This window comes from Hippocampus bargibanti, linkage group LG09 (assembly GCF_051943395.1).
Source record: "Hippocampus bargibanti isolate YZ-2025 linkage group LG09, ASM5194339v1, whole genome shotgun sequence".
NCBI lineage: Eukaryota > Metazoa > Chordata > Actinopteri > Syngnathiformes > Syngnathidae > Hippocampus > Hippocampus bargibanti.
Window position 1 is genome coordinate 14,308,710 of NC_142742.1, and position 21,893 is coordinate 14,330,602.

The following is a 21,893-nucleotide window of genomic DNA, read 5'->3' on the forward strand; positions in this document are numbered from 1 at the left end:
CCTCCATCGGGATCAAATACAGCTGCGCCATCTCTTCTTTGTTCGTTGGTGAAAGACAACGGTTCACTGCAGATCTTGTACGGGAAGATAAATTCTCGACACTGTCCACCACGAGGTTGCTCAATTTTGTTGCTTGAACCCTCAGCGCGGCGAGCAACGCGGCCTTTGTTACATTTGGTGGTGTTCGCGAGGTTTGAATTTTGCGAGAGCTCATAAAAGGCCTATTCGAGTCTGCCGTCGAGACGTGTTCAAGGGAAACGCAAAATGGAAGACACAAAATACCTCCCAGAGCTCCTAGCCGAGAAAGATAGCTTGGATTCGTCTTTCACCCACGCTATGAAGCTAATTTCTGCAGGTAAGATGATTCAACTGATATTAGCTTTATTAGCCTGCCTGCTAACAATGGGCTAATTCTTTTTCAATCACCGAGATGGCGATTTTAACACGCGTCAATGTAGGTCAAGCATTCTTGCGTTTGTATTTCGAAATTAACACATTTTGTGCATTATGATTTGTTATTCTTGCTTTTGCGTATTTTAGCTTGTTTTTTTGTCTTTGCCAATTTGATCAAGACATTCTAGGGTATCTTCGTGAGCCATTTTTGTCCTGCATTACCAATATTGTTAGGAATCATTGCATGGCTCGAAAAAGACCTATTTCACTTTTATTAATTTGCATCTTGTGCATGCTCTACCAATGTTGACAATTAACGGTTGATCGCTGTTTATCATCGTGTCCTAGTTTATACATTCATTGTTTTCCTTTTGTAGAGATTGATAGGATCCAAAAAGATGAAACCAAAAAAGACCAAGACAAAGAGAAATACTTGGACCTATTTGCTACAAAGAATGTCCAGCTCAAAGAGCGTGTACTTATTCCAGCCAAGCAGTATCCCAGGGTAAATCGATCTATCCATCCATGTTTTGTCAAATAAGAATACTCTGTCAAACCATATCAGATCAAAATGTTTTTTTTTAATCTGGTGTATGGAATGCCAGTTCCTTGTGAGTGAAGTCCTTTTCCACGATTTGTCTCTGCTTCTACACACATGATTCAATCGGTCATTTTTGTTTCAAGCTTCAAGAGAGCTTGGTGATTATTTGAATCAAACGTGATGGGAAATCACACTGGCAGGATATGGCTTCGGGGAACCAGGTTTCCCTACCCTTGTGATAAAGGATAGTCTTTACTGTTGGTTTTTATTCTGTGTGTGTGTTGTGCTCCGTTTCAAAGGCTGAGAATGAATGAGGTCACGATTCCTGGGTTCTTAGCTGCATGAGCAAACTGCCAGATTTAGCTGTTTCTGTGGGGGTAATCCGAAAAGACACTGAGCTATAACTGCTGATTTTGTTTAATTCCACAAGATCAATTTTGTCGGCAAGCTCTTGGGGCCACAGGGTACCACCATCAAGAGGTTGCAAGAGGAAACTGGTGCCAAGATTTCTGTTTTGGGCAGAGGTTCTATGAGGGATAAGTCTAAGGTACACATGATTTTTAGATTTTCTCAATTCGTAATTGATTACGTACTCTTTTATCGTTAGTTGTGCTACAGCTTGATTTTTGGTTTTAGGAAGAAGAGCTGCGGAATGGTGGAGAACCGAAGTATGCTCATCTTGCAATGGAATTACACGCTTTCATTGAGGTGATGGCACCTGTCCCAGATGCCTATGTTCGTATGGCTCATGCTATGGATGAGGTCAAGAAGTTCCTCATCCCGGTAAGTCATTTTTGTCTTACAACATTTTGTTTTATTTGGATCTCTACAATTCTTTTAACGAAAACTTCTTGTCAGGAACCTGCTGAATATGACCCATACTTGGACCCCAATTTCCTGAATGGCTCTCATGACGGTTCAGCCAGAGGACGTGGCGGGCATATGGGAAGAGGCAGAGGTGTACCGCCAGGTCCTGGGCCAAGGTAAGGCGAATGCGATTGGTGGCTCTGCTCCATTATCAAAGTGCTAACGTGTAGGCTTGTTTCCACAGAGGACGTGGACTCCCCCACGGCGGTCCCCGTGGGGCTATGCGCGGTGGTGGCCCACGCGGAGGAATGGGCCGGGGCAATTCTCGAGGTGGGCCAGCTGGTAGAGGTGGACCCACAGTTCCCAATCGAGGGGGATCTGCCTCGCGCTCCAGACCCCCTGCAGCTGGTGCACAGAGGATGCTCCCTGCTGCTGCACTTTCCCACCAACAAGTTCCCTCCTCTGGCTCCCAAGCCAAACCAGAGTCCTATGAAGACTATGTAAGCTATCAAATATAGCTTTCTTATTTAGGCGTCTCAATAAAAGGTTTATCAAACGCGCGTCTTGGCATCTTTTTGCCATGATGATGTACTCGGTGATTTATCCTTCTTCTAGCCTGCTTATGAAGATTCATATGCAGAGCCAGCCTATGAGGGATATGAAAATTATTATAGCCAACAACCTCAGCCCACGTAAGTGAATATTATGACATGAACTTGACATTCACATTATGGCATTCCAACACATTCTGGTTACGTTGGAAATCTGTTCACAGGGATACTGAATATTATGATTATGCTCACGGAGAGCCTCAAGAAACAGCCTATGAACAATTTAGTAAGTATTTGTTGTTTGTAAAAAATGTGAATCATAGATGAATGTTTTGATTTGTTATCTTCATTTCCCCTTCCTCACCAGCTCAGGACAACTGGGAGACTTGGTGCGCTCCTGCAGCTGGAGGCAAGGCTACTCAGGCAAGGCAGTCAAAAGGAACCTATAGAGAGCATCCATATGGAAGATTCTGAACAGCTACTGGTAGAGAGTTCCTGCGGCAACTGTCTTGGATTGTAACTCACTTAACCTTTCAAAAGTAATTCCCATTCCCCCCCCCCTCTCCCTTTTATGGTTTATTTATTTTTAATACTTTCACATTTTTAGGATAGGTTTTGTTGCATGTGTCTGATTTTTCCAGGGGTAAAAGGATACGCTCAGTTTTTTCTCGTCAGTTTACTGTTTCCTTTTAATAACTATTATAATGAGTAGTTGGCAGTTCCAGCGTGACAAACCTAAAAGGCATTCACATTTTAATGGTATTTACTGCTTCTGTTTTAATTGTACCCTAAAATTATCGTGGTGAATGAAATCTCGTAGGCTTCATACCTAGTTTTTTTACAAACAAAACAAGAGTACGGACTTAATTTGCAATTTAAAATAAACATTGTGTGATGGTCCAACACAAATCCCGACTTCATCGAACTCATGTCATCTAAACCTTATGGTTAAAAAAAGAGAATAAATGAAAAATATTCTTGATAATCTGAATTGTCACAATTGCAAAAATGCTGAAGGCCAACCAGTTCTCCGTGTGTCCACGTGCCTGCAGCCTCAATACTTTGTACATATATGTAGTACAACTATCGTATGTTACAGATAAAAATGCATCAATGTGTACATTTGGTCAAATAGGATCCTAAATGCAAATTTCCAAATGTCTTTCTGCCTTGCGCTGTTGAAATAAAGTTTCTAGTTTCAATTTAAACTTGATTTAAACATGTTATTTTGCCTTTGTTCTCCAAAAAAATATCCATTGGTGAAGATGTAAGTGCATTTGACGCTGAATACGAGATGTATACTGTCAAGTCAGATTTTTCTTTCAGACAAAACAAAACAATTTCTTGAGAGTGATTTGTTTTTTTTCCAAAAAATTCTAAACTACACCTGTAATGTCACCTACGATAATAAAGCTCATCATTCCACGAGGTTATGGTCTGCCAAATATAAGTTGGACTTGATATATTGCTTGAATATGTATTGTCGTGAAACTTTAGTGAATCTGCAACCCTAGAAGGCGACAAGTAACTGAATCTCAACAGTATTTCAAACCAAGCTTGCAGGGGTCTTGACTTTGAAGCAATGTCATGCTGGCTGCTTTTTTAAAAAAGACAAAAATCGCAGAGGGGAGGATTCTAAAAGCCAAAAGATCGCCACATGAAGGTAACAACTAACCAACTCTATTCTATTAGCTATTTGTTTTTATATTGTGCCAAGTAAAAGTTCATTTATTATTCGGAATGCACAAAAAATGCTTGAAGTGTAAAATGTTATTCAGAGCAAAAAAAAGCCGTACAAAAAGACGAAAAAAAATGTGCTGCAACTCTTGCACAAATAAAATAATTTGCTCAATATCGTATTCATATTTTAGCAATTTCTGTCGATTAGTCACATGATATAGACCCAATACATGTGATGGTAATATAGCCCATGTAAAAGGATGAAAATTAGTCCATTGTAATAAATGCATATACGTATATCTCATCAAATGTTAACTGTGCTAGTAATATCCCAATAATGGGGGAAAATGCTTGAGTTGCATAAATCTTTAGATGTTAGATTTGCATGCTTGCTTGTGTGAATGCCTGTTCAATGTGCAGATTTGTGCTGCAGAGAGCTCATTTTGTCTTTCTTTGTAGGTTTTAAGTGAAATGTCTCGTCTCAATGCTGGAGACAAAACTGCTTCCAATCTTCCTGACTAATGACGGTATGTGATAACATTTACAGGCATGTTTTGGCCAAAAACAAACTGAAAATTGCTGTGCTCACAGGTGTTTCAAGTGTCCTTTTTGAAAGAGGGGAGGCTTTATCAACACAACCAGTACTTCACTCTGCAGAATGTTTAAAGAGATGTGATTTTTCTTCTATGAAGAATTTTAATGTTTATTATTTTCCATTTTATTCAAGTTTCTAATGCTGATATCAAAGTATTTCAACCAATGCATCAGTGACTTGTCACATAGCTCAACATGGTGTTGTGTAAAAATATTGTGTACATTAATGAACATTAATAAAAGAATTTAGTACTTGCACACAATGCGTTTCTCATATTGTACATTATAGCTAGACATTTTAATGCAAATACTGATAAGTCTTTTAGTCCATTCATTATACAAGCAAAATATACTAGTAAATTTACAGTGGAAGTTAAGGATTGAAAATCAAAGATTCGTGAATTGTTTTGGTTCTTACGAGGTATTTGTATAAAGCGTTTTATGACATTTTCGTTCTCAATTTAGCACGTCTGTTTTGCTTCTCACCGGGTGCACCGAGATGAACACATTTCGGATTAAATTTACATTTCACCAAAAAATGGTAAGGCGCAGGAGCAGGCGATCCTCCAGAGCCGTTATATGTAAACCAGCCTCGTTCAAATGGCTCCGGAGCGTCTTTGTATTTTGTTACAAAAGCAGGAGGCGGCGTACTGATGGACCTGGTCGCCTGACAATCGCGCGGCAGTTGAGCAGTGTGCAACCACTGGCACCAGGCTTTTTAAAGCAACAAAGACATGCCTCCACTCCGTCCCTAAAAACGTTTTTAGATCAACATTCATTGAAAGGGTCTTTTTCAAGGGGTTGGCGCATGATGTTCTCACTTTAAACGTAGGCGCACGCGTTGTGACGACGCATTTTGCTACTTGCAGGCACTTTTCCTTTAAATGAGGCCCCGCCCCCTGATTGCTAACATCCGCGCTGCCGTATATCAGCAGCCACTTGTACAACAACAATGAATGTATTTGGCGATTTTAGTGAGAAATACGCCAATATCGCAATAGTTCTTCTAAAACGCTATTGCTTTTAAGTGGACATTTATGCCGCGAAGCAGGATTTGACACTCTGTCGCTGGTAGGCTTCCATCTTCCTGTGTATCGGTTTAATTCTTAACAGAACACGTAGCTAGCTCGCTCCATAGACTCTTAGGCCTCAGATCTTTGTATTTAATCAAGCATGGTCTTGGCGGAAAGACCCTCCGGCCTCAATTGTCATGACACAACCCCCAACGTTCTAGCAGCGTGTGTCTCATGGCTTGGAGGGATTTTTTCGCCGTTTACAGAAACAGTTGTGCAATGTAACCTAGGGAAGACAATGTGCAAATCGAAAGGATGGTTGTGCAGCAAGAAAATGCGAAATCCTTTGCAAGTTTGTGACACATTCCTTAGAATTCCGATCTTTTCAAGACAGCGCATTGCGTACTGAACGATCTCACGAGTTGTGCTGGTTTTGACCACACCTTTGACCAAATGTAGTCCTATTTGGGAATGGATGACAGCCATTTAAACACCATCACCTATACATACAATGTCTCAGGTTGTCTTGACGGTTTCATCTCCTTAAAACAGGTCTTATAGCAAGGAGAGGAATCCCCCGAGGAGTGAGCCCTGGGTGTGTGTAATGGCAGGTGGAAGGCGAGGGGCAAACCGCACTACTTACTGCAGACCCCCACTTGGCAGTGAACCAGGCTCAGTAAGCAATGGCAACCACTCAACTAGCTCTCCGGTCACCGGGGTGCGATCTCGCACGAGGTTTGTTTGAATCATTCGCATGTTGTAGGCAGAAAAGCGGAGGGAGTTGACTCCATGGTATTTTTTCCTCTGCAGGAGTGGTACTGGAGCCTGCATGTCCAGCCCTCCGTTGGCTGCACAGACAGTGGTTCCCCTGAAGCACTGCAAGATCCCAGAGTTGCCTGTGGATCAAAACGTGCTCTTTGAGCTCCACCTTTTCTTCTGCCACCTCGTTGCCCTCTTTGTCCACTATGTCAATATCTACAAAACTGTATGGTGGTACCCGCCATCACATCCTCCCTCACACACGTCATTGGTGAGTAGCCATACGATGATGACATGGTGGTCATCATGATTCTCGCGTTAGTTAAACCAAAAAAGGATACGAATCCACAGTAACCATTTAACCATTATTTTATGTTATATGTTCTATCAAGGGCTTTGTTACAGCTGCAGCTGTTCATAAAGGGCAGTATAAATGAAGATATATTGTATCATATCCATAACTGTGAGAGTGGTTCTTCCTGTGTGGATTTTGCAGTTTCTTTGGATTGAATTGGATTGGATTAGCATTAGTCTCTCAGTGGAGAAATTTACACTTCACCGCAACAAAATGATGGAAGTAGAAAAACAAAATACACGAGCTGCTGGAAAGGCAGCCATTTTCGTGGCGCCATCTTGAAGTCAAAAGAACAAAATGATATGACAACAAATACACAGTCATTCAATCTTAAGCACTTTCTGCACCCTCTTTGTTCTATGAAGCAGTTCTAGATGAAAGAGGAGAGGATCAAAGCCTCTTTTTCATCAGTGGATCAGGGATGTCATGGTGAAATGTGCACGTTTGCTACAAGCTAGATGTTGAAAGCAGACGCAAAGCTGTAACATCCATTGATGTAAAGAGATTGTCTCAGATCTCCTGTCCCACGTAAATTCGCTTCAATTCCAAGACGCGACAGTTCCACATACGCATCGGCGCTCTGTGCCAATGCTCCCTTCTTGTCATTGTAAGCTCCTCAAGCCATGCAGCCAACCCGCTGCACACTGTCCAACAGCACCGACCTTTCCACTGACCAAAGCGTGGTTGTGAAAATGTTGCCCATTACAGGTGCAAAAAAAGCACAATCGCCCCAGAGCTGCCCAGCGATGACAGTCAAATGGCACTGACGTTCCTCCCAAATCAAAAACAGTGCTACCAAAAATATGCAACCGCTCAGCAGTCTTCTTGATGAATGTCGTGGTCAAAAATGCTGAAAAACAATCGGTATCCATTCCACGTGACGCCCAAGTCTTCAAAATTACAAAAGAAAAAAATGAAACAACGCACACAAAAAAAAAGGCAAGGCTCATGAGAGCACTTGCTGACAGCTGCCTCGTCGGGCGACCTTGGTCTTCTGTTTTTGGACTTTCTCTGGGTAATTTTAATGAGCGGTATTTCCAATCACCTCACTTTATCTCACATAAAAAATGAAGTCATTACATGTAACTCTTATTTTCCCTGTAAACATAACTATGTTGACCAGATGGCCAATTTCTCAATGACAATCTCATTATGTATTTTTCGCCTAATATGTTTGTCCTATCATTGTACATGTACTCTTCTCAGCATGCGTTTTATGAAATATCAGATAGCACTTTGTAAAATGTATGTCAAAGTGGCAAATCTGTCCTTAAAGCTTGCTGTTGTTTTTCAGCACTTCCACCTGATTGATTATAACATGCTCGTGTTCATAGTCATCATTTTGGCCCGGAGGTTAATTGGAGCAGTTGTCAAAGAGGTGAGAACATCTATTTTGCCTTCTTCTAACCCTGCATTTGCAAGAATTATGTTCCATGTTTATCGTGCAGACATACAACGACTCCAAAAATAGTTGTGGACAGTTGTATTGAATACTCAACTGTCACTCGTGCGGGTGGGATCATGACCATATTAACGTGTCCTCACTGTTTCCACATTTTTTCCTATTACTTAATTGGTTCCCAGAAAGTGTGTGTGTAAGGTGAAAAGTGTATCTTCCAAATATTAATTTCCCATATGAAACCATTAAAAATGAGAATAATCCGATTCCAGGTCCCCATAAAACATAATTTTATACTAAATAAGCCTTAAAACTACACAAAATATACCTTATATTATGTATAATAAATGCGTTATTGTAATTAAAGAAATAAATGTACTGTATAATAGTCGTTTTATTTACCTTTGTGATGTTTGTTGATGTAGTTGCCTCTTGATATCCCAGTGAGGTTGCCGTGCTTTCTCGGCGAGAATACCCTCCTCACAATGTCCCCTGCTAGCTGCTTTTCGTTAATCCAAATCAACAGAAGTTTTTCAACCTCTTCAATTGCCTGAGACTTGCTCAGACAACACAGGAACACCCTTAGCCACAGGTAGCAATTGTCGACTTAGCATACTGGTACTGGGATGCTAAATCACACAAATGCACACCTCGTTCGTGTTTTTCGATGATCTCCTGCTTGACCGTAATTTTCTTTTGTGTCCCCTTCGTCTTAACAATAGCCTGTGGTGGGGTCTTTTTCTGTCCCAAAAAAGCAAAAGTATCCACTCCATTACAAACCACGTCTGCACTGAGTGCACTCAAAGAAAGTGGGTGTAGAAAAATAGTCTGCCAGCCATTGTGGCGCACTGTGCGTTTCCTAAAAACTAGTTCTTATGCCAAGATTATATTCTCGTGAATTTAATGTTCGTAAGGCGAAAAGTACGTTAGCTAAAGCGTTCGTAAACCGAGGTATCACTGTACAGCCTTATTCTAAAACTGAATGATATAGTCGTTTCCCTCCAAATGCGACACACAGCATCCCATAATGACTACGTGGCTTAAAAAAATGAAAAGTCACCAACTTGATCAAGTTATTTTTAGTACAATCATTTCCACGTCCAATGGCCTCTTTCTGTTTTGGCTTCCCTGTAGGCATCACAGAGTGGGAAGCTCTCATTTCCTCATTCCATCTTCTTAGTGATGGCCCGTTTTGCTGTGCTAACGCTGACAGGCTGGAGTCTATGCCGCTCCCTCATTTATCTCTTCAGGACGTACTCTGTGCTAAGCCTGCTCTTTCTCTGCTACCCGTGAGTACCATTGCTTCTACTTCATTCAGGGAACTTTGAACCCTGAGCTGGTCAGTACATTGACATGCACACTTAATCAGGTTACTAACATGGTTCCCACTCTGTTTTTTTCCCCACACCACTCTGAGTTAACATGGTGTTTATCAACATTCCCACACAAAGAGCTTTTTTTCCCGAAATAGCAGAAAGATCAACCGAAATTCTATTTAGTTTCTAATAAGCATTTTTTTCCCTTCCAAATACACGTTTTTTGCTCATATTCAAAATGTATCTTATTGCATTTACAACTTTCCTTCCTCTGCTGATAACGCACAATTCCATAATTCATTTTCTGAGCATTTTTTTCATACTCGTGGGACAATTACAGTTCAAAAGTTATTATCCATGAGCATTTGTATCTTCCTCAACTCAATTCAGAATTTTTAGATTACTGTGACTACTGTGACTTTCTGCACTTCACAAAAATTGTGTCATGATCTGGTTGGCGACCAACGGGGGCGCTGTCGGCCCCGCCTGCACCTGCACAGGTGCTGGTCGTTTCCAATCAGTGACACTCAAAAGGACCCCCGGCACGACCATTCGGTGTCGGGTAATTGTTGAATGTCATTGTTGTTTGTTGTATGCTTTGTATGCACTCGTATGCATTGTATGTGTATGCATTTTTTTAAACTTTGGCCCATGCGTTATTATTGTTATTTCATTTTGCTGACATCACTCCTTTCAACCGTCATTTTATCGTGTGTCCTGTTACATTACCCCTTTCAGGGACAGCGGTTACTACAGTGGACTGTTTAACATGTTATCACATTACAGGGTCCATGGCAGGGTTAATGTAGCTGTGTTTGTTGTCACCTTGCATATTTATCTGGAATCAGAATCAGAAAACCATTATTCGTTCCACAATGGGGAAATTGGCAATCCACAGCAGCAATTTGAAGGGGTGGGGGTGGCTGAAAGCATAGTAAAATATAAATGTCAACAGTAGACTGTGGATGTGCAAAACCGTTTCATAAAAAACTGTACATTTTACAATTGTGGTGGTCACAGTAACCCCAACCCCACCTGTAGTCATGATTAATTAACCTTGATTGTAATTTATATTTTATTTTCATTAATAAATGTGTAGTAGGTCGGCCATCCATAAGCTCCAGTTACGTCAATGAGAGAACAATTGCGTCTGAGGTCAAATGTGAAAACTGAAAAAAAAAAAAAAAAGAAAAAGGGTTCAAGGTGTCCTGAGTGGTTTCGTGGGAGGAGGCTGCTATTTTTGTCTATTTCATTTATTTGTCTGTTTCACATGTAATTGGTTTTCGGTATTCATAAAGTTTGTTTTTTTCCCCTGTTCGCTAGCAACCAAACAAAACAAAGCATCCTGGGCTCCGTGTCGGCTACATAAAGATAGTGACAAACCATTTGGTTTTGACATTAACCCTTGTAACCTGTGTGTATGTAACCTGATAACATGATAAGCTGTCCATTGTAGTTAGTGCTGTCCCTGAAAGGGTTAATTAATCATGACTACAGGTGGGGTTGGGGTTACTGCGACAACCACAATTGTAAAAACTGTAATTGTACCTTCTGTCCACTACAGATTTGGGATGTATATTCCATTCTTTCGGTTGAGCTGTGACTTCCGGCGAGCCGGTCCCCTCTCCCCCATCGCCAGCATTGGCTCAAAAGAGATGGGCAGCCGGGGGCGGGACTACCTTTCAGTGCTCAAGGAAACCTGGAAGCAGCACACGAGCCAGCTGTACGGCATCCAAGTCATGCCAACTCACGCCTGCTGCCTTTCGCCAGACTTGATCCGCAAAGAGGTGGAGTTCCTCAAGATGGATTTTAACTGGAGAATGAAGGAGGTGCTGGTCAGCTCCATGCTGAGTGCTTACTATGTGGCCTTTGTACCTGTCTGGTTTGTTAAGGTGAGATATTCACAGGTTTTTAATGGGTAATGGAAATTCCTAAATTGAATACCCCTATAATCAAGAGAATTTGCAAGATGACCGGTATCAACTTACTTCAGCAGTCAAATGACTTCATGTGAGATTTTAAATACAGCATCTTGAACTTCTTCACTGAAGCTTGTAACACAGCTTAGTGAGCGTCTATAGAATTCAATACTTTTTTTCAAAGCATTTCTTTGTTTGTTTATTTGAAGGAAGGCAGACCCCCAAAGCAAAAAAAAGCTTACTTCTGAAATACTGATGATAACACACATTTACCTTGTGTGAAATCTGAACTGAACACAGAGAGACGCACAGAGACCTTTAACGGATCTTTAACCGCTCTCTTTGTAATTGTCAAGCTTGAAACAGAAAACCTTTATTCGTCCCACAATGGGGAAATAAGGAAAACGCTATAATGAAGCTCACAGTAATTGTTGAAGTGCAAGACAATTTGTCCTTTTTGCTAATTCAAATTTGCCACCTTCCAAGATCAAATGTATGTAATTACTGTATCTGCAAACGGTACGCAAGTAAACAAAAATGTGGGTTTTCATCAGTAATTTAGCTTCAGGAGTTTTTTTTAAGTTACCCAGCCTTGTGTGGAAAGAATATTTGCACCACACAGGGCCAATACATAGTTAAATTCAGTGGCGGGTCATACATGTCACTCCTAGGCCTTCAGTAGTGCGACGTCTGAATCACTCCACAGTTGCGAATGTGGTGTAATTTACTACACGGCCATTAGAGGACGTCGTTGGCCAGGAAATAATTTGTGACTTGAAGAAACTTAAATACTGTCATTAAACTGTTTGAAATTTTTGCTATGAACATGTGGATTTATGATAATCTCATAAAATTGGAATATTATTTGCTATTTTTGCTAGTTCGGAGCTCTCCAACCTTTCTTAATGATGTCCATCTATTCTTGAAAAGTCCCTCTTGAAAATGGCTTTAACAGTATATCTGCAACCAAATTAATTTATTCTCCTCCTTTAGCCATTGTGGGTTGATAAAACCGCTATTAAATCAACACAAAAGTGTATTTGCTTATTATACAGATACAGTGTGCTAGTTCTGGCCACTATACACTTACCACTAGCGGCTAGTGATACTATGATTGGCTAGTGACTATCCAATCATACTTTGCAAAAACTCTGACGTTTTCAGCGCCTACAAGCAACTTTTGGGTGGCCAACTCGAAATGTGATTGGTTAAAGCAACAGTTTCATTTACACTTGTTTGATGCTCCACGGCCTGCAGAACTGGTTGTGATGGCATCCAGGTAGATTTCTGACCCTGGTAACAAATGATGGCTGAAATGTGATTGGTTAAATGCTTATATACAAAAGCACATCTGGAAGCAGCACAAGGGAAAAGCAATGAAAGCAAGCTAAAAGTCAATTTGGAATTACTTAATAAGTCAAAGTCCAAGTCAAAGTCAGCTTTATTGTCAAATATGCTAATATGCAGCACAGATGAAACATGGACAAAATATAAATCATATATTACTCTGATTATCAAAGATGATCAAAACTGTACTTAAATACAATGCAAAAACAATATATGACAAATCCAAAACTAAATCTATCAAAATAAAAACTGCTGTAATGTTATGAACACTTTGAACATGCACATTTTTTTTCTCTCCATGCACCCCTCAAGGAAGCGACACAGCTACTTTTGGAGAATCACAAACTTCGTGCCATCGGATTCATTCTCCACCTCATCGGTTGTTCCTCCTTTGTTTTGTTTCAGAGCACACAGTATGTAGACAAACGGTGGTCTTGCGAGCTCTTCATCCTGGTGTCAGTCAGCACGTCAATCATCCTGATGAGACACTTATTGCCAACTCGCTACTGCGACCTGCTCCATAAAGCCGCAGCGCACCTCGGCTGCTGGCAGAAAGTAGACCCGTCCCTCTGCTCCAACGTCCTCCAGCACTTGTACGAACTCTGTTAATCACGAAACTCCATCACTGACATGTGCCTCGTTTGAGAATAATATAGAAGCATTGTCTGTTCTCTGTTTCCTCTCAGGTGGACGGAAGAATACACGTGGCCACAGGGAGTACTGGTCAAGCATAATAAGAACGTATACAAAGCGACGGGGCATTACAATGTCGCAGTACCATCGGATGTGTCCCACTATCGCTTCTATGTGAGTAATACCATCTGATCAGTCATGTTTGGAGATATGTTTTGTTTTTTTGGAGATATAAATCATTGTTTGGACAATTCTCTGCTTTTCACTTTAGTAAAAAAAAAAAAAACAAACAAACGGAGCATGCAAACATTGAGTGCTGTATGGTAGCAATAAAATTAGTAGAGTGAAGACTTTATTTATAAAAGAGGCTTGACACAACATTATACTTCAGTTATCTGTTGGCAAACTGGTAAGCGCTCAATACAGTATTAAAGAATGCTATTTTCTCATTCCATTTTCGGTGGATCTGATGAGTGGAATTACCATGCATTTCAAGAGGAGAAAATGATCTGAGATACACATGCTTTGAGTTCCATGCGCGGTCATGGAATTAATACATCATATCTCATAGTAACCCTCTATTAACTTCTTAAAACTAGTTTGTGCAATATCAGATTAAGCGATTGACATCGATTGGCTTTGCCTCACAACTCACTAGTACTGTCTTTTCCACCCGCAGTTCTTTTTCAACAAGCCGCTACGAATTTTGAACATCCTCATCATCTTGGAAGGTACCATGATTTTTTACCAGCTCTACTCGTTGATATGCTCGGATAAGTGGCATCAGACCATATCGCTGGCACTGATCCTCTTCAGTAACTATTATGCCTTCTTCAAACTTCTGAGGGACCGAATTGTTTTAGGTAAAGCATACTCCTACTCAAACAGCCCATCAGACCAGAAAGTCAGTTAGGTATAAGTTATTATTGTGGGACACATTCAAAAAGAAGATGCTCAAGAGCTCTGTATTTTTTCTACAATATTGCATTTTGTGTCTTGCTTTTGTTCCAATCTGTCTTAATAAAAAAAAGGAGATATTTTTGTAATACTTAAAATTTTGTCTGGTTGTTCATATTTCCTGTCTTTGATATTTTTTCTACTCTGTAAATGTTTAAAACTCACTTTTGGTATATATTTTTTCTCTTACGGTACACATGTCAATACGGACCATTATTCATTTTTATTGATTTGCACACTAAAAAATGTGCAGCAGAGTCACTGTGTAGCTCGGACATCTGCCTCAATGTTGTGAGATTTCCATTGAGGCCTCGTGTGTGTGTGTGTGTGTGTGTGTGTGTGTGTGTGTGTGTGTGTGTGTGTGTGTGTGTGTGTGTGTGTGTGTGTGTGTGTGTGTGTGTGTGTGTGTGTGTGTGTGTGTGTGTGTGTGTGTGTGTGTGTGTGTGTGTGTGTGTGTGTGTGTGTGTGTGTGTGTGTGTGTGTGTGTTGTGTGTTGTGTATTTTCTGTTTTCGCTTGCATTGCCTTTCTCCATATACTCTGGCTTCATCTCACATCTCATAAAAATGAATGGTAGGTTTACGGAAGACTACTAACTTGTCCGTATGTTTGACTGCGAATGGTGTTTGTCATTGGCAACGACCAATACGAGGTCCTCACTGACAAAGTAAATACAATCCTACTCACGCGTGACTACAACCATTGAAATCTATACTTTCTACTACTTTTCGAAAAATTGGCTGATTATTTTTTTCAGACAGATGATGACACATTGTAAAAAGTCAACTATGAGCGAGAGCTTTATTGATTGAGATCTTCGGGACTTTTAATGAGGGGTGCAAAATATGGTCCGGGAGGCTTTAATGAGGACTGCAATAAATTCAAAGCATCAAGATCAGAATCAGAAAGCCTTTAATAATAATAATAATAATAATAATAATACATTTAATTTCAAGCGCAAACACCCAAGGACACTTTACAATAAAAACAATAAAAACAAAGCACACAACAATAAAACCATAAGTAAAATGATAAATAATAAAATAGCCGATTGAACTAAACATTGAAAGTAATTTTAAACAGATGGGACTTGAAAATAGGGAGGGAGTCAATATTACGGATGTTGGGTGGAAGTGAATTCCAGAGTTTAGGAGCAGAGCGGCTGAAAGCTCTGCATCCCATCGTGGTGAGACGGGCAGAGGGCACATAGAGGTGAAGGGAGGATGAGGATCTGAGGGACCGAGAAGGAATGGAGATTTGAAGCTGGTCAGACAGATAGGGAGGGGCAAGGTTATGGGTGGCTTTGAATGTAAACAGAAGTATTTTGAATTCGATTCGATGTTTAACAGAGAGCCAGTGGAGCTGCTGGAGGACAGGGGTGATGTGGTGAGAGGACGGGGTTCTAGTGATGATCCGGGCTGAAGAATTTTGGACTAGTTGGAGTTTATGGAGAAATTACTGATTGATACCGAAGAGAAGTGAGTTACAATAATCGATGCGAGAGGTGACGAGACTGTGGATAAGGATAGCAGCGTAGTGAGAGGTGAGCGAGGGATGGAGACGGTTAATATTACGGAGGTGGAAATATGCAGACCGAGTTATGTTATTTATATGGGAGTGAAAAGATAGTGAGCTATCGAGGATGACACCCAAGCTCTTGACCTGAGGGGAGGGGGACACGGTTGAACTGTCAATGGTGAGAGAGAAACTGTTTGTTTTGTGTAGGGTGGATTTGGTACCGACAAGGAGAAGTTCAGTTTTTTCACCGTTAAGCTTGAGAAAGTTATGGGAGAGCCAGGATTTAATTTCTGAGAGGCAAACTGAAAGGGATCAAGGTGGAAGAGGCGTCGGGTTTGCTGGAGAGAGTAGACCCGATGAAAAAGATTGGAGGCATATGTTTGTGGTAATGGTACATTTCAATTAAAATTACTGGACATAACTGAAGACCCCATTAAAATGAGTTGACCCATCAGCGTTGTCAAAGACATAAACAGATGATATCTTTTGGAGAAGGTTTGGTTTTGATCTTCACAGAGGCCAAACTTAATGTCAGGAAAAAAACGATAATAGCTGCTCAATGTTGAGGAAATTGAGCCGAACTGTCCCTTTAAGAGCGCTGAAGCCTGCAGCTGCGCAGATAGTCGCTCATCGCATCAACGATTTGGCGTGTCAAATTCTCTACGGATGCTTCGAGGATACATTTAACTTGCCTATTTATCCATACGCTACCAAATATTGTTATTGACCGATGGGATATATGACGGTGCGACCATAATCTTCCTAGCCGGGTTATTGATTCGGTAAGTTCGGCATTGGCAAGACGCTGATTTCAGACGCGTCTTTTACCCATTTTTTATTGTAATCAACGCATTTAGGGACAAAGGATAATGATTTTCAAGCAAGGATAAAAAGTTGAATTACTAAAATTTGGCATTACAGAGCAGAGTTTCTGCGCGTGTACTCTTTCGTATGTTTCATCCGTCAGATAACTGATCAGTATTGACTTCGGTTGTTGTTATCGGATGAATTGGTGACATATCCCTAATCGCATTAAGGATGTCTAACAATACAATTGCATTCTTGATAGGTCAACCAACAGTCGATATTGCTGCATTCGTTTTACAGGACAACTATCATGATTTCTATTGTTTTTGATAATGACGTAACGCAGTGTTTTGTTTGCCTTCCGGCACTACACAAAACCAGTCATTAATTATGTAACTCCTCAGAATTGATTCCACCGATTGAAGTCATGCCATGGAGTATATTTGATAGGCGCTTTGTACAGATGTACGTACGGTATTGCGTTTCAGTGGTTCTCGAACTGAGGTCTTACTGCCCAAAAAGATAGCCGGATAGCTCCAGCTCGTCCGCGACCCTTGCGAAGCGAGTAAAAAGATTTTATGGTTATTGCGCGAATAAAGTAATCTTTTTTGTAATGTGTTTTCTCAGACTACTGCATGGCGTTTTTAAAGACCTTTTCGGAAAAACAGTGTCAAAATGTGTATTTTCGAAATTCAAACGTCTGTTGTTGCAAAGGCTTACAGATTGGCTGCACGTACTGTACATGTATTGGCACAAAATGATCTCATTAACTATCTGCAGAGCTCCGTAGGAAAAAGACGGCAATCGGTGGGTGATGGAGGACAAGCGCAAAAAGCGGAGCCCCAAAGTGTCCCTTCCACAGCCGCCTCCTCCCCCCATCAACCCGCGCAAGGTCTCCGTGTTGCCCGCGAGCAAAAGTGCCACCTTCTCTCTCGGTTTACCGCAGCCTCCCTCCCCCAAAAACAGAGGAAAGTACAAAAGATCTGTTGGAGCGACAGGACAGCCTAAAGAGGTTTTTGCTGGCGTGGTGCCTCCACCCAAGATTACCAGGTACAGTACAGTACTGTACTACCATGTGCGCTACTGGTACTTGGGCAGCCTCTTTTGGTACTTCAAATAATCACTGAACTGAATCTTTAAATTTAATGTTGAGGTATTAAAAAAAAAATACTTGAACATTGAAAAAAAAAATCACCACACCACATTTTATTTAGTACCATTCAGTTCTATTTAACTTTTAAATTCCGTACATTACATATGTGTTTAATAATTTAGAAGTGTTTGTTTGCAAACATTCCTTTTGGTACATTCACTGCCAGACGATGTGCAAAAATGTGTCAACTCCATTGTCAGAGGTTTTGTCATTTTCACTCAAATTCTAGAACCCACAGAATATTGAGTTTTAGGACTACGTATACATTCAAAGCAGCGTAACAAACATTCGACTCTCTTCTTTCATCAGAATAAAATAGTTATTTCCTAAATTATATGGGTCTGGAGTTATATAATCTTGAAATGCGGTTGGCTGTCCAAAATACAATGCAATACATAAATATTGGTTTATATAGCTGAAACTGGAACAAAGCCCTAACATGGAAAAAAGTGAAATGCTGCCCCTTGTGGAAGAGGAAAAAAAAACAATGTCAGAGGTCTCTGCCAGCGCTTTATCAGCACTCCAGGAAGAAAAACAAGCTAGCTACCTAGCTATCTATTAGCTGTCTGTCTGTCTGGCTCGCTATCTATTAGAGACTGTATCTATTAGCTAGTGAGCTAGTTTTCTATCTATTTGAGTTACTTCCGGGTTGGGTGAACCCTGGCGCGTGTGGCTGCCGCTACTCACCCACAGAAAAGCTTATCCTGTGACTGTAAAATGACCTTGAGAGTTTTGAAAGGCACTTATAAATGAAATTATTATTATTACTACTATAAAAACCAAAACCCGAGCAAATTCGGGGAATGGCACTCTATGTCATATTTTCAATTCCCGAATAATTTAGGGAATGGCAGTGAATGAGTTCCAAAAAATTGTATGTCTGAAACACATTTTGAATCATTAATTTTGATTATGCTATCTTCATATTCGAGAGTATTTAGGTAAGTTTTTCGAATTATTACAGACTGTATTTTTGCTATCTATCCCCGCAAATAGCGAATGTGATTGTGCGGGATTTCTCAAAGTGTGCTGCTTCCTTTTGTACGTTTATTGGTACATTTCAGATATATTTCACTGATAACTTCACATTTGTATTTCATCCTTATGAATTGTTGGTTTCCAAACTAGTAAGTACATTTTTTGTTACACTTAAAGAGGGCTACATTTTACCGCAGTTTTGAAGCATACTGTAGATGTGCTGAATGTTACCATGGCTTCCAGGAAGATTACTTTTTTTTTTTAATAAACCCACGCTCATGTATTTTGATGTTGGTTATGTTGATATTTATTCGTAGGTGGCACTTACCCCGCTGCCTTGCTTAGTTATATTGCTGCTGCTGTCTTTCGTGCAGAAGGGGCGCAGGATAGCTCTTGAGCCACCATTCATTTCAGGATGGATGTGTCAGGGAGAGAATGCAGCTGTATCCCCTGATCGGACAACATTACCACTGAGCACAATGGTCAACACAAATACATGTGGACAGTAGAGGGAAAATCCAATCAGTGTTTCTGACCTTAGACGGTACATCGTAAACAACTTTGGAGCGTTCCATCTTTCAAGATTTTGTGACTCTTGCAGGGCCCACAAGGAGAAGCCCAGGGCCCCCCAACCTGCAGGGCCCAGTAAAGTTGTGCAGTCGTCCCCCCTGCAGCACTCCTTTCTTACCGATGTGTCCGATGTGAGAGAGATGGAGGGTGGCCTCCTGAACCTCCTCAATGATTTCCACTCGGGCAAACTGCAGGCTTTTGGTAAGATGAATTTCAGTCACTTCAAATGCCTGCAGCTCATCACACATCAAAGATCTTCTAACTGGGCACCGATTGCAAAGTTCCAAGCAAACAATATCCAGTGTCATTTTTACCAGTGTTGGAATTGTATGTCTCGTTGCACACAAAAAAAAATGCACATGACCACAGTTGAGTGTGTGTGTGACGCAGGGAAGGTGTGCTCCTTTGAGCAACTGGAACATGTGCGAGAGATGCAGGAGAAACTGGCGCGACTTCATTTCAGCATGGACAGCCACGTGGAGGAGCTTTCCGAGGACCAGAGGAAGTGCACCTCCGACCACAATCTGGAGCGCCTGCTCGGGAACGTAAGCGCAAAACTGAAATGTAGCATTTTTTTTCCAGGAGCCAGGATTTACTTGAGTATTTATTTCAATGTTTACTTTAGACATTCAACTCATTCACTGCCATTCCCGCTTTAGTTTTTTCTTGTGATGTGGATCAAGCGCCGGAGAGACCTCTGGCAATGTTTGTCCATTCCACAAGGAGGCAGCATTTGCATTTTTTTTTACAGCCGCCCCCACTTCTACTGCAGATCAAAGTCAAAAAAGTCCAAGTCAGCTTTATTGTCAAATATGCTAATATGCATGACATACAGCACAGATGAAATTACTGTCCTCTCGGACCCAGCATGCATCTAGATAACTCTAGAACCATATAATTTTGTCATAAACTTTTATTTTCTGATGAAAGAAGACAGTCTAAGGTTTCTTATGCTGCATTGAATGCTGATGTAGTCCTAAAACTATGGAATTTGAGTGAAAATGACAAAAACCCTGGCACTGGAGCGGACACATATTTCCACATCGTCTGGCGGTGAATTAGTTAATCCCAACAATGGTCTTGTGTTTGCCTGCATGTGGTCTTCAAAAATTCTTCGGACATTCATAAAAAAATGCAGTGGTCTAAAATGTATGGATACCCCTGTCCAAATAGAAGGGTTTTGTGATATGCAAAATGAGGTCAAGATAAATTATTACAAAACATTTCGCAGCAATTCTTCTCAAATGTGGACATTTGCCAGAGGTGCCATAAAAATAAGTACTTGAGATAATATGCACAGGTGTGCCTCAATCACGCCCCAGAAAAATGTCAAACAAGAATGAAAAACAATTGGGCTGCTGCTGTGGGTTCATTTGCCATTATGGAAAGCTCATGAAATATTTAATCGGGCCAGCACAACATTCTAGTTGTCTGTTTGACCTCCCCATGACAGGAGGTGAGCTCATTTGATACAATTGTAGCTCAGGTTTGTCTTGATAAAGATGGAAACAATGACAAGCAGACAAAATCACCTTGCACGAAGGCATGAAAAATCAGGTTCAGTTCCCACTTAAGCATGTCTCACTTTCTAATGTGTGTCTGTTCATCTTACAGCTGGAGGAGCTCAGCACCTCAATGTATCCTTTTTTTTTTGTCAATTCGGTTCTAAAATACATGTTTTTAAATCATCTTGAATATACGTATTCAGACAAAAGCTCCATCTGGCTGAGAACCAGGATCTTCCCAAGACATCTGCTCCCTGACTAAGTGAGGTGTTGAGAAGCCCTCACATCCCAGCAGACCTGGTTACCATGGGTGGACTTCACGCGGTTGCCATAGCCACACAATGAACTCATAAAAAGAGGGGAGGTACTTTTCCATTAGGTCACAGAAGGTGCACCAACAAATGATAATGCCAAAACTCATTCACGGCACAAGAAACGGTTTGACAAGTTTGTATTCTTATGATGGAATATAAGTGTACATATAACGAGTGTACTTTGCAATTCTCAAGGACATTTCATCAGTGTTTTGAATTTTTTAGGACACCTTAGCAGTGCGAATCCACTTTGATTCAGTCAGACCTTTTATATCTTTGTTAATGTTTTGAACCGGGTGTAATAATGTAGGACGATCTTAACTGCATGGAAGAGCTAATGTAGATCTTGGCTATTTGATGAAGTAACCTGTGATAAATGTCAGTCATTTCTTTGTATTGTCTTGGCGTTTCATTAGGATGTGTATACGGTGTGTTAATATAGGGATTTCCAAATGGCAGCTATTTCTAGTTTTGGAAATGTAAAGAAAGACATTTTGTCTGATAATAAATGTGTCCTCTGATGGGCGATGAAACAAATGATTGCTCAGCCTGACCAATTATTTTTTTTGCCTTGCCTTGGAATTGAACACAGCGTTCACTGTGATGAGTAACACACGACTGAAAGTTATTATATGTATTTTTTTTTCAAAACCAGCGCACATAATTGTGGATTGGTAACCAATTTCAAACATTACACGATACCTTCTTGCTACAACAGCATGATGTAACAAAGCTGTGTCAAAAATTGAATATTGCCATTTTACAAGTTACATGGTCAATCTATCA

At 40.6% G+C, this 21,893-nt stretch overlaps 3 protein-coding genes across 6 annotated transcripts; all 3 read left to right on the plus strand.

Annotated features, from left to right (window-relative positions):
• khdrbs1a (KH domain containing, RNA binding, signal transduction associated 1a) lies at positions 1-4,829 on the plus strand. 3 transcript variants are annotated; one of them, XR_016116051.1, is made up of 10 exons: positions 1-355; positions 771-898; positions 1,365-1,481; positions 1,571-1,917; positions 1,986-2,241; positions 2,357-2,433; positions 2,517-2,578; positions 2,660-2,831; positions 4,432-4,499; positions 4,564-4,829. XR_016116051.1 is itself a non-coding variant. In XM_089004818.1 (9 exons), exons 1-9 carry the CDS (start codon positions 265-267, stop codon positions 2,764-2,766), a joined length of 1,110 nt encoding a protein of 369 aa, XP_088860944.1. In that variant the 5' UTR covers positions 3-264; the 3' UTR covers positions 2,767-3,720. The 3 variants fall into 3 exon arrangements, 2 of the variants coding, with proteins under 2 accessions (XP_088860943.1, XP_088860944.1); XM_089004818.1 differs by lacking the exons at positions 4,432-4,499; positions 4,564-4,829 and having other exon boundaries at positions 3-355; positions 1,571-1,717; positions 1,793-1,917; positions 2,660-3,720; XM_089004817.1 differs by lacking the exons at positions 4,432-4,499; positions 4,564-4,829 and having other exon boundaries at positions 2,660-3,720.
• A 636-nt stretch (positions 4,830-5,465) lies between these two features.
• tmem39b (transmembrane protein 39B) lies at positions 5,466-14,367 on the plus strand. The gene is made up of 9 exons (XM_089005141.1): positions 5,466-5,637; positions 6,132-6,314; positions 6,390-6,609; positions 7,988-8,071; positions 9,227-9,381; positions 10,973-11,300; positions 13,080-13,267; positions 13,361-13,481; positions 13,987-14,367. Exons 2-9 carry the CDS (start codon positions 6,184-6,186, stop codon positions 14,218-14,220), a joined length of 1,461 nt encoding a protein of 486 aa, XP_088861267.1. The 5' UTR covers positions 5,466-5,637; positions 6,132-6,183; the 3' UTR covers positions 14,221-14,367.
• Positions 14,368-16,387: 2,020 nt separating this feature from the next.
• On the plus strand, positions 16,388-21,861 carry ccdc28b (coiled-coil domain containing 28B). 2 transcript variants are annotated; one of them, XM_089005088.1, is made up of 6 exons: positions 16,391-16,562; positions 17,368-17,637; positions 19,320-19,489; positions 19,679-19,833; positions 20,903-20,925; positions 20,997-21,848. In XM_089005088.1, the coding sequence occupies exons 2-6, from the start codon at positions 17,402-17,404 to the stop codon at positions 21,049-21,051; spliced, it is 639 nt and encodes a 212-aa protein (XP_088861214.1). In that variant the 5' UTR covers positions 16,391-16,562; positions 17,368-17,401; the 3' UTR covers positions 21,052-21,848. The 2 variants fall into 2 exon arrangements, with proteins under 2 accessions (XP_088861213.1, XP_088861214.1); XM_089005087.1 differs by having other exon boundaries at positions 16,388-16,562; positions 17,378-17,637; positions 20,903-21,861.
• Positions 21,862-21,893: the final 32 nt, after the last annotated feature.

Coding starts and splice junctions, on each gene's coding strand:
- khdrbs1a (XM_089004817.1), top strand. CDS start 265: ATGGAAGACACAAAATACCTCCCAGAGCTCCTAGCCGAGAAAGATAGC. Junction 899..1,364: donor CAGCCAAGCAGTATCCCAGG/GTAAATCGATCT, acceptor TAATTCCACAAG/ATCAATTTTGTCGGCAAGCT. Junction 1,482..1,570: donor CTATGAGGGATAAGTCTAAG/GTACACATGATT, acceptor TTTTGGTTTTAG/GAAGAAGAGCTGCGGAATGG.
- tmem39b (XM_089005141.1), top strand. CDS start 6,184: ATGGCAGGTGGAAGGCGAGGGGCAAACCGCACTACTTACTGCAGACCC. Junction 11,301..13,079: donor TACCTGTCTGGTTTGTTAAG/GTGAGATATTCA, acceptor GTTTTGTTTCAG/AGCACACAGTATGTAGACAA. Junction 13,482..13,986: donor TGTCCCACTATCGCTTCTAT/GTGAGTAATACC, acceptor TTCCACCCGCAG/TTCTTTTTCAACAAGCCGCT.
- ccdc28b (XM_089005087.1), top strand. CDS start 17,402: ATGGAGGACAAGCGCAAAAAGCGGAGCCCCAAAGTGTCCCTTCCACAG. Junction 17,638..19,319: donor CCTCCACCCAAGATTACCAG/GTACAGTACAGT, acceptor TGACTCTTGCAG/GGCCCACAAGGAGAAGCCCA. Junction 19,490..19,678: donor GGGCAAACTGCAGGCTTTTG/GTAAGATGAATT, acceptor TGTGTGACGCAG/GGAAGGTGTGCTCCTTTGAG.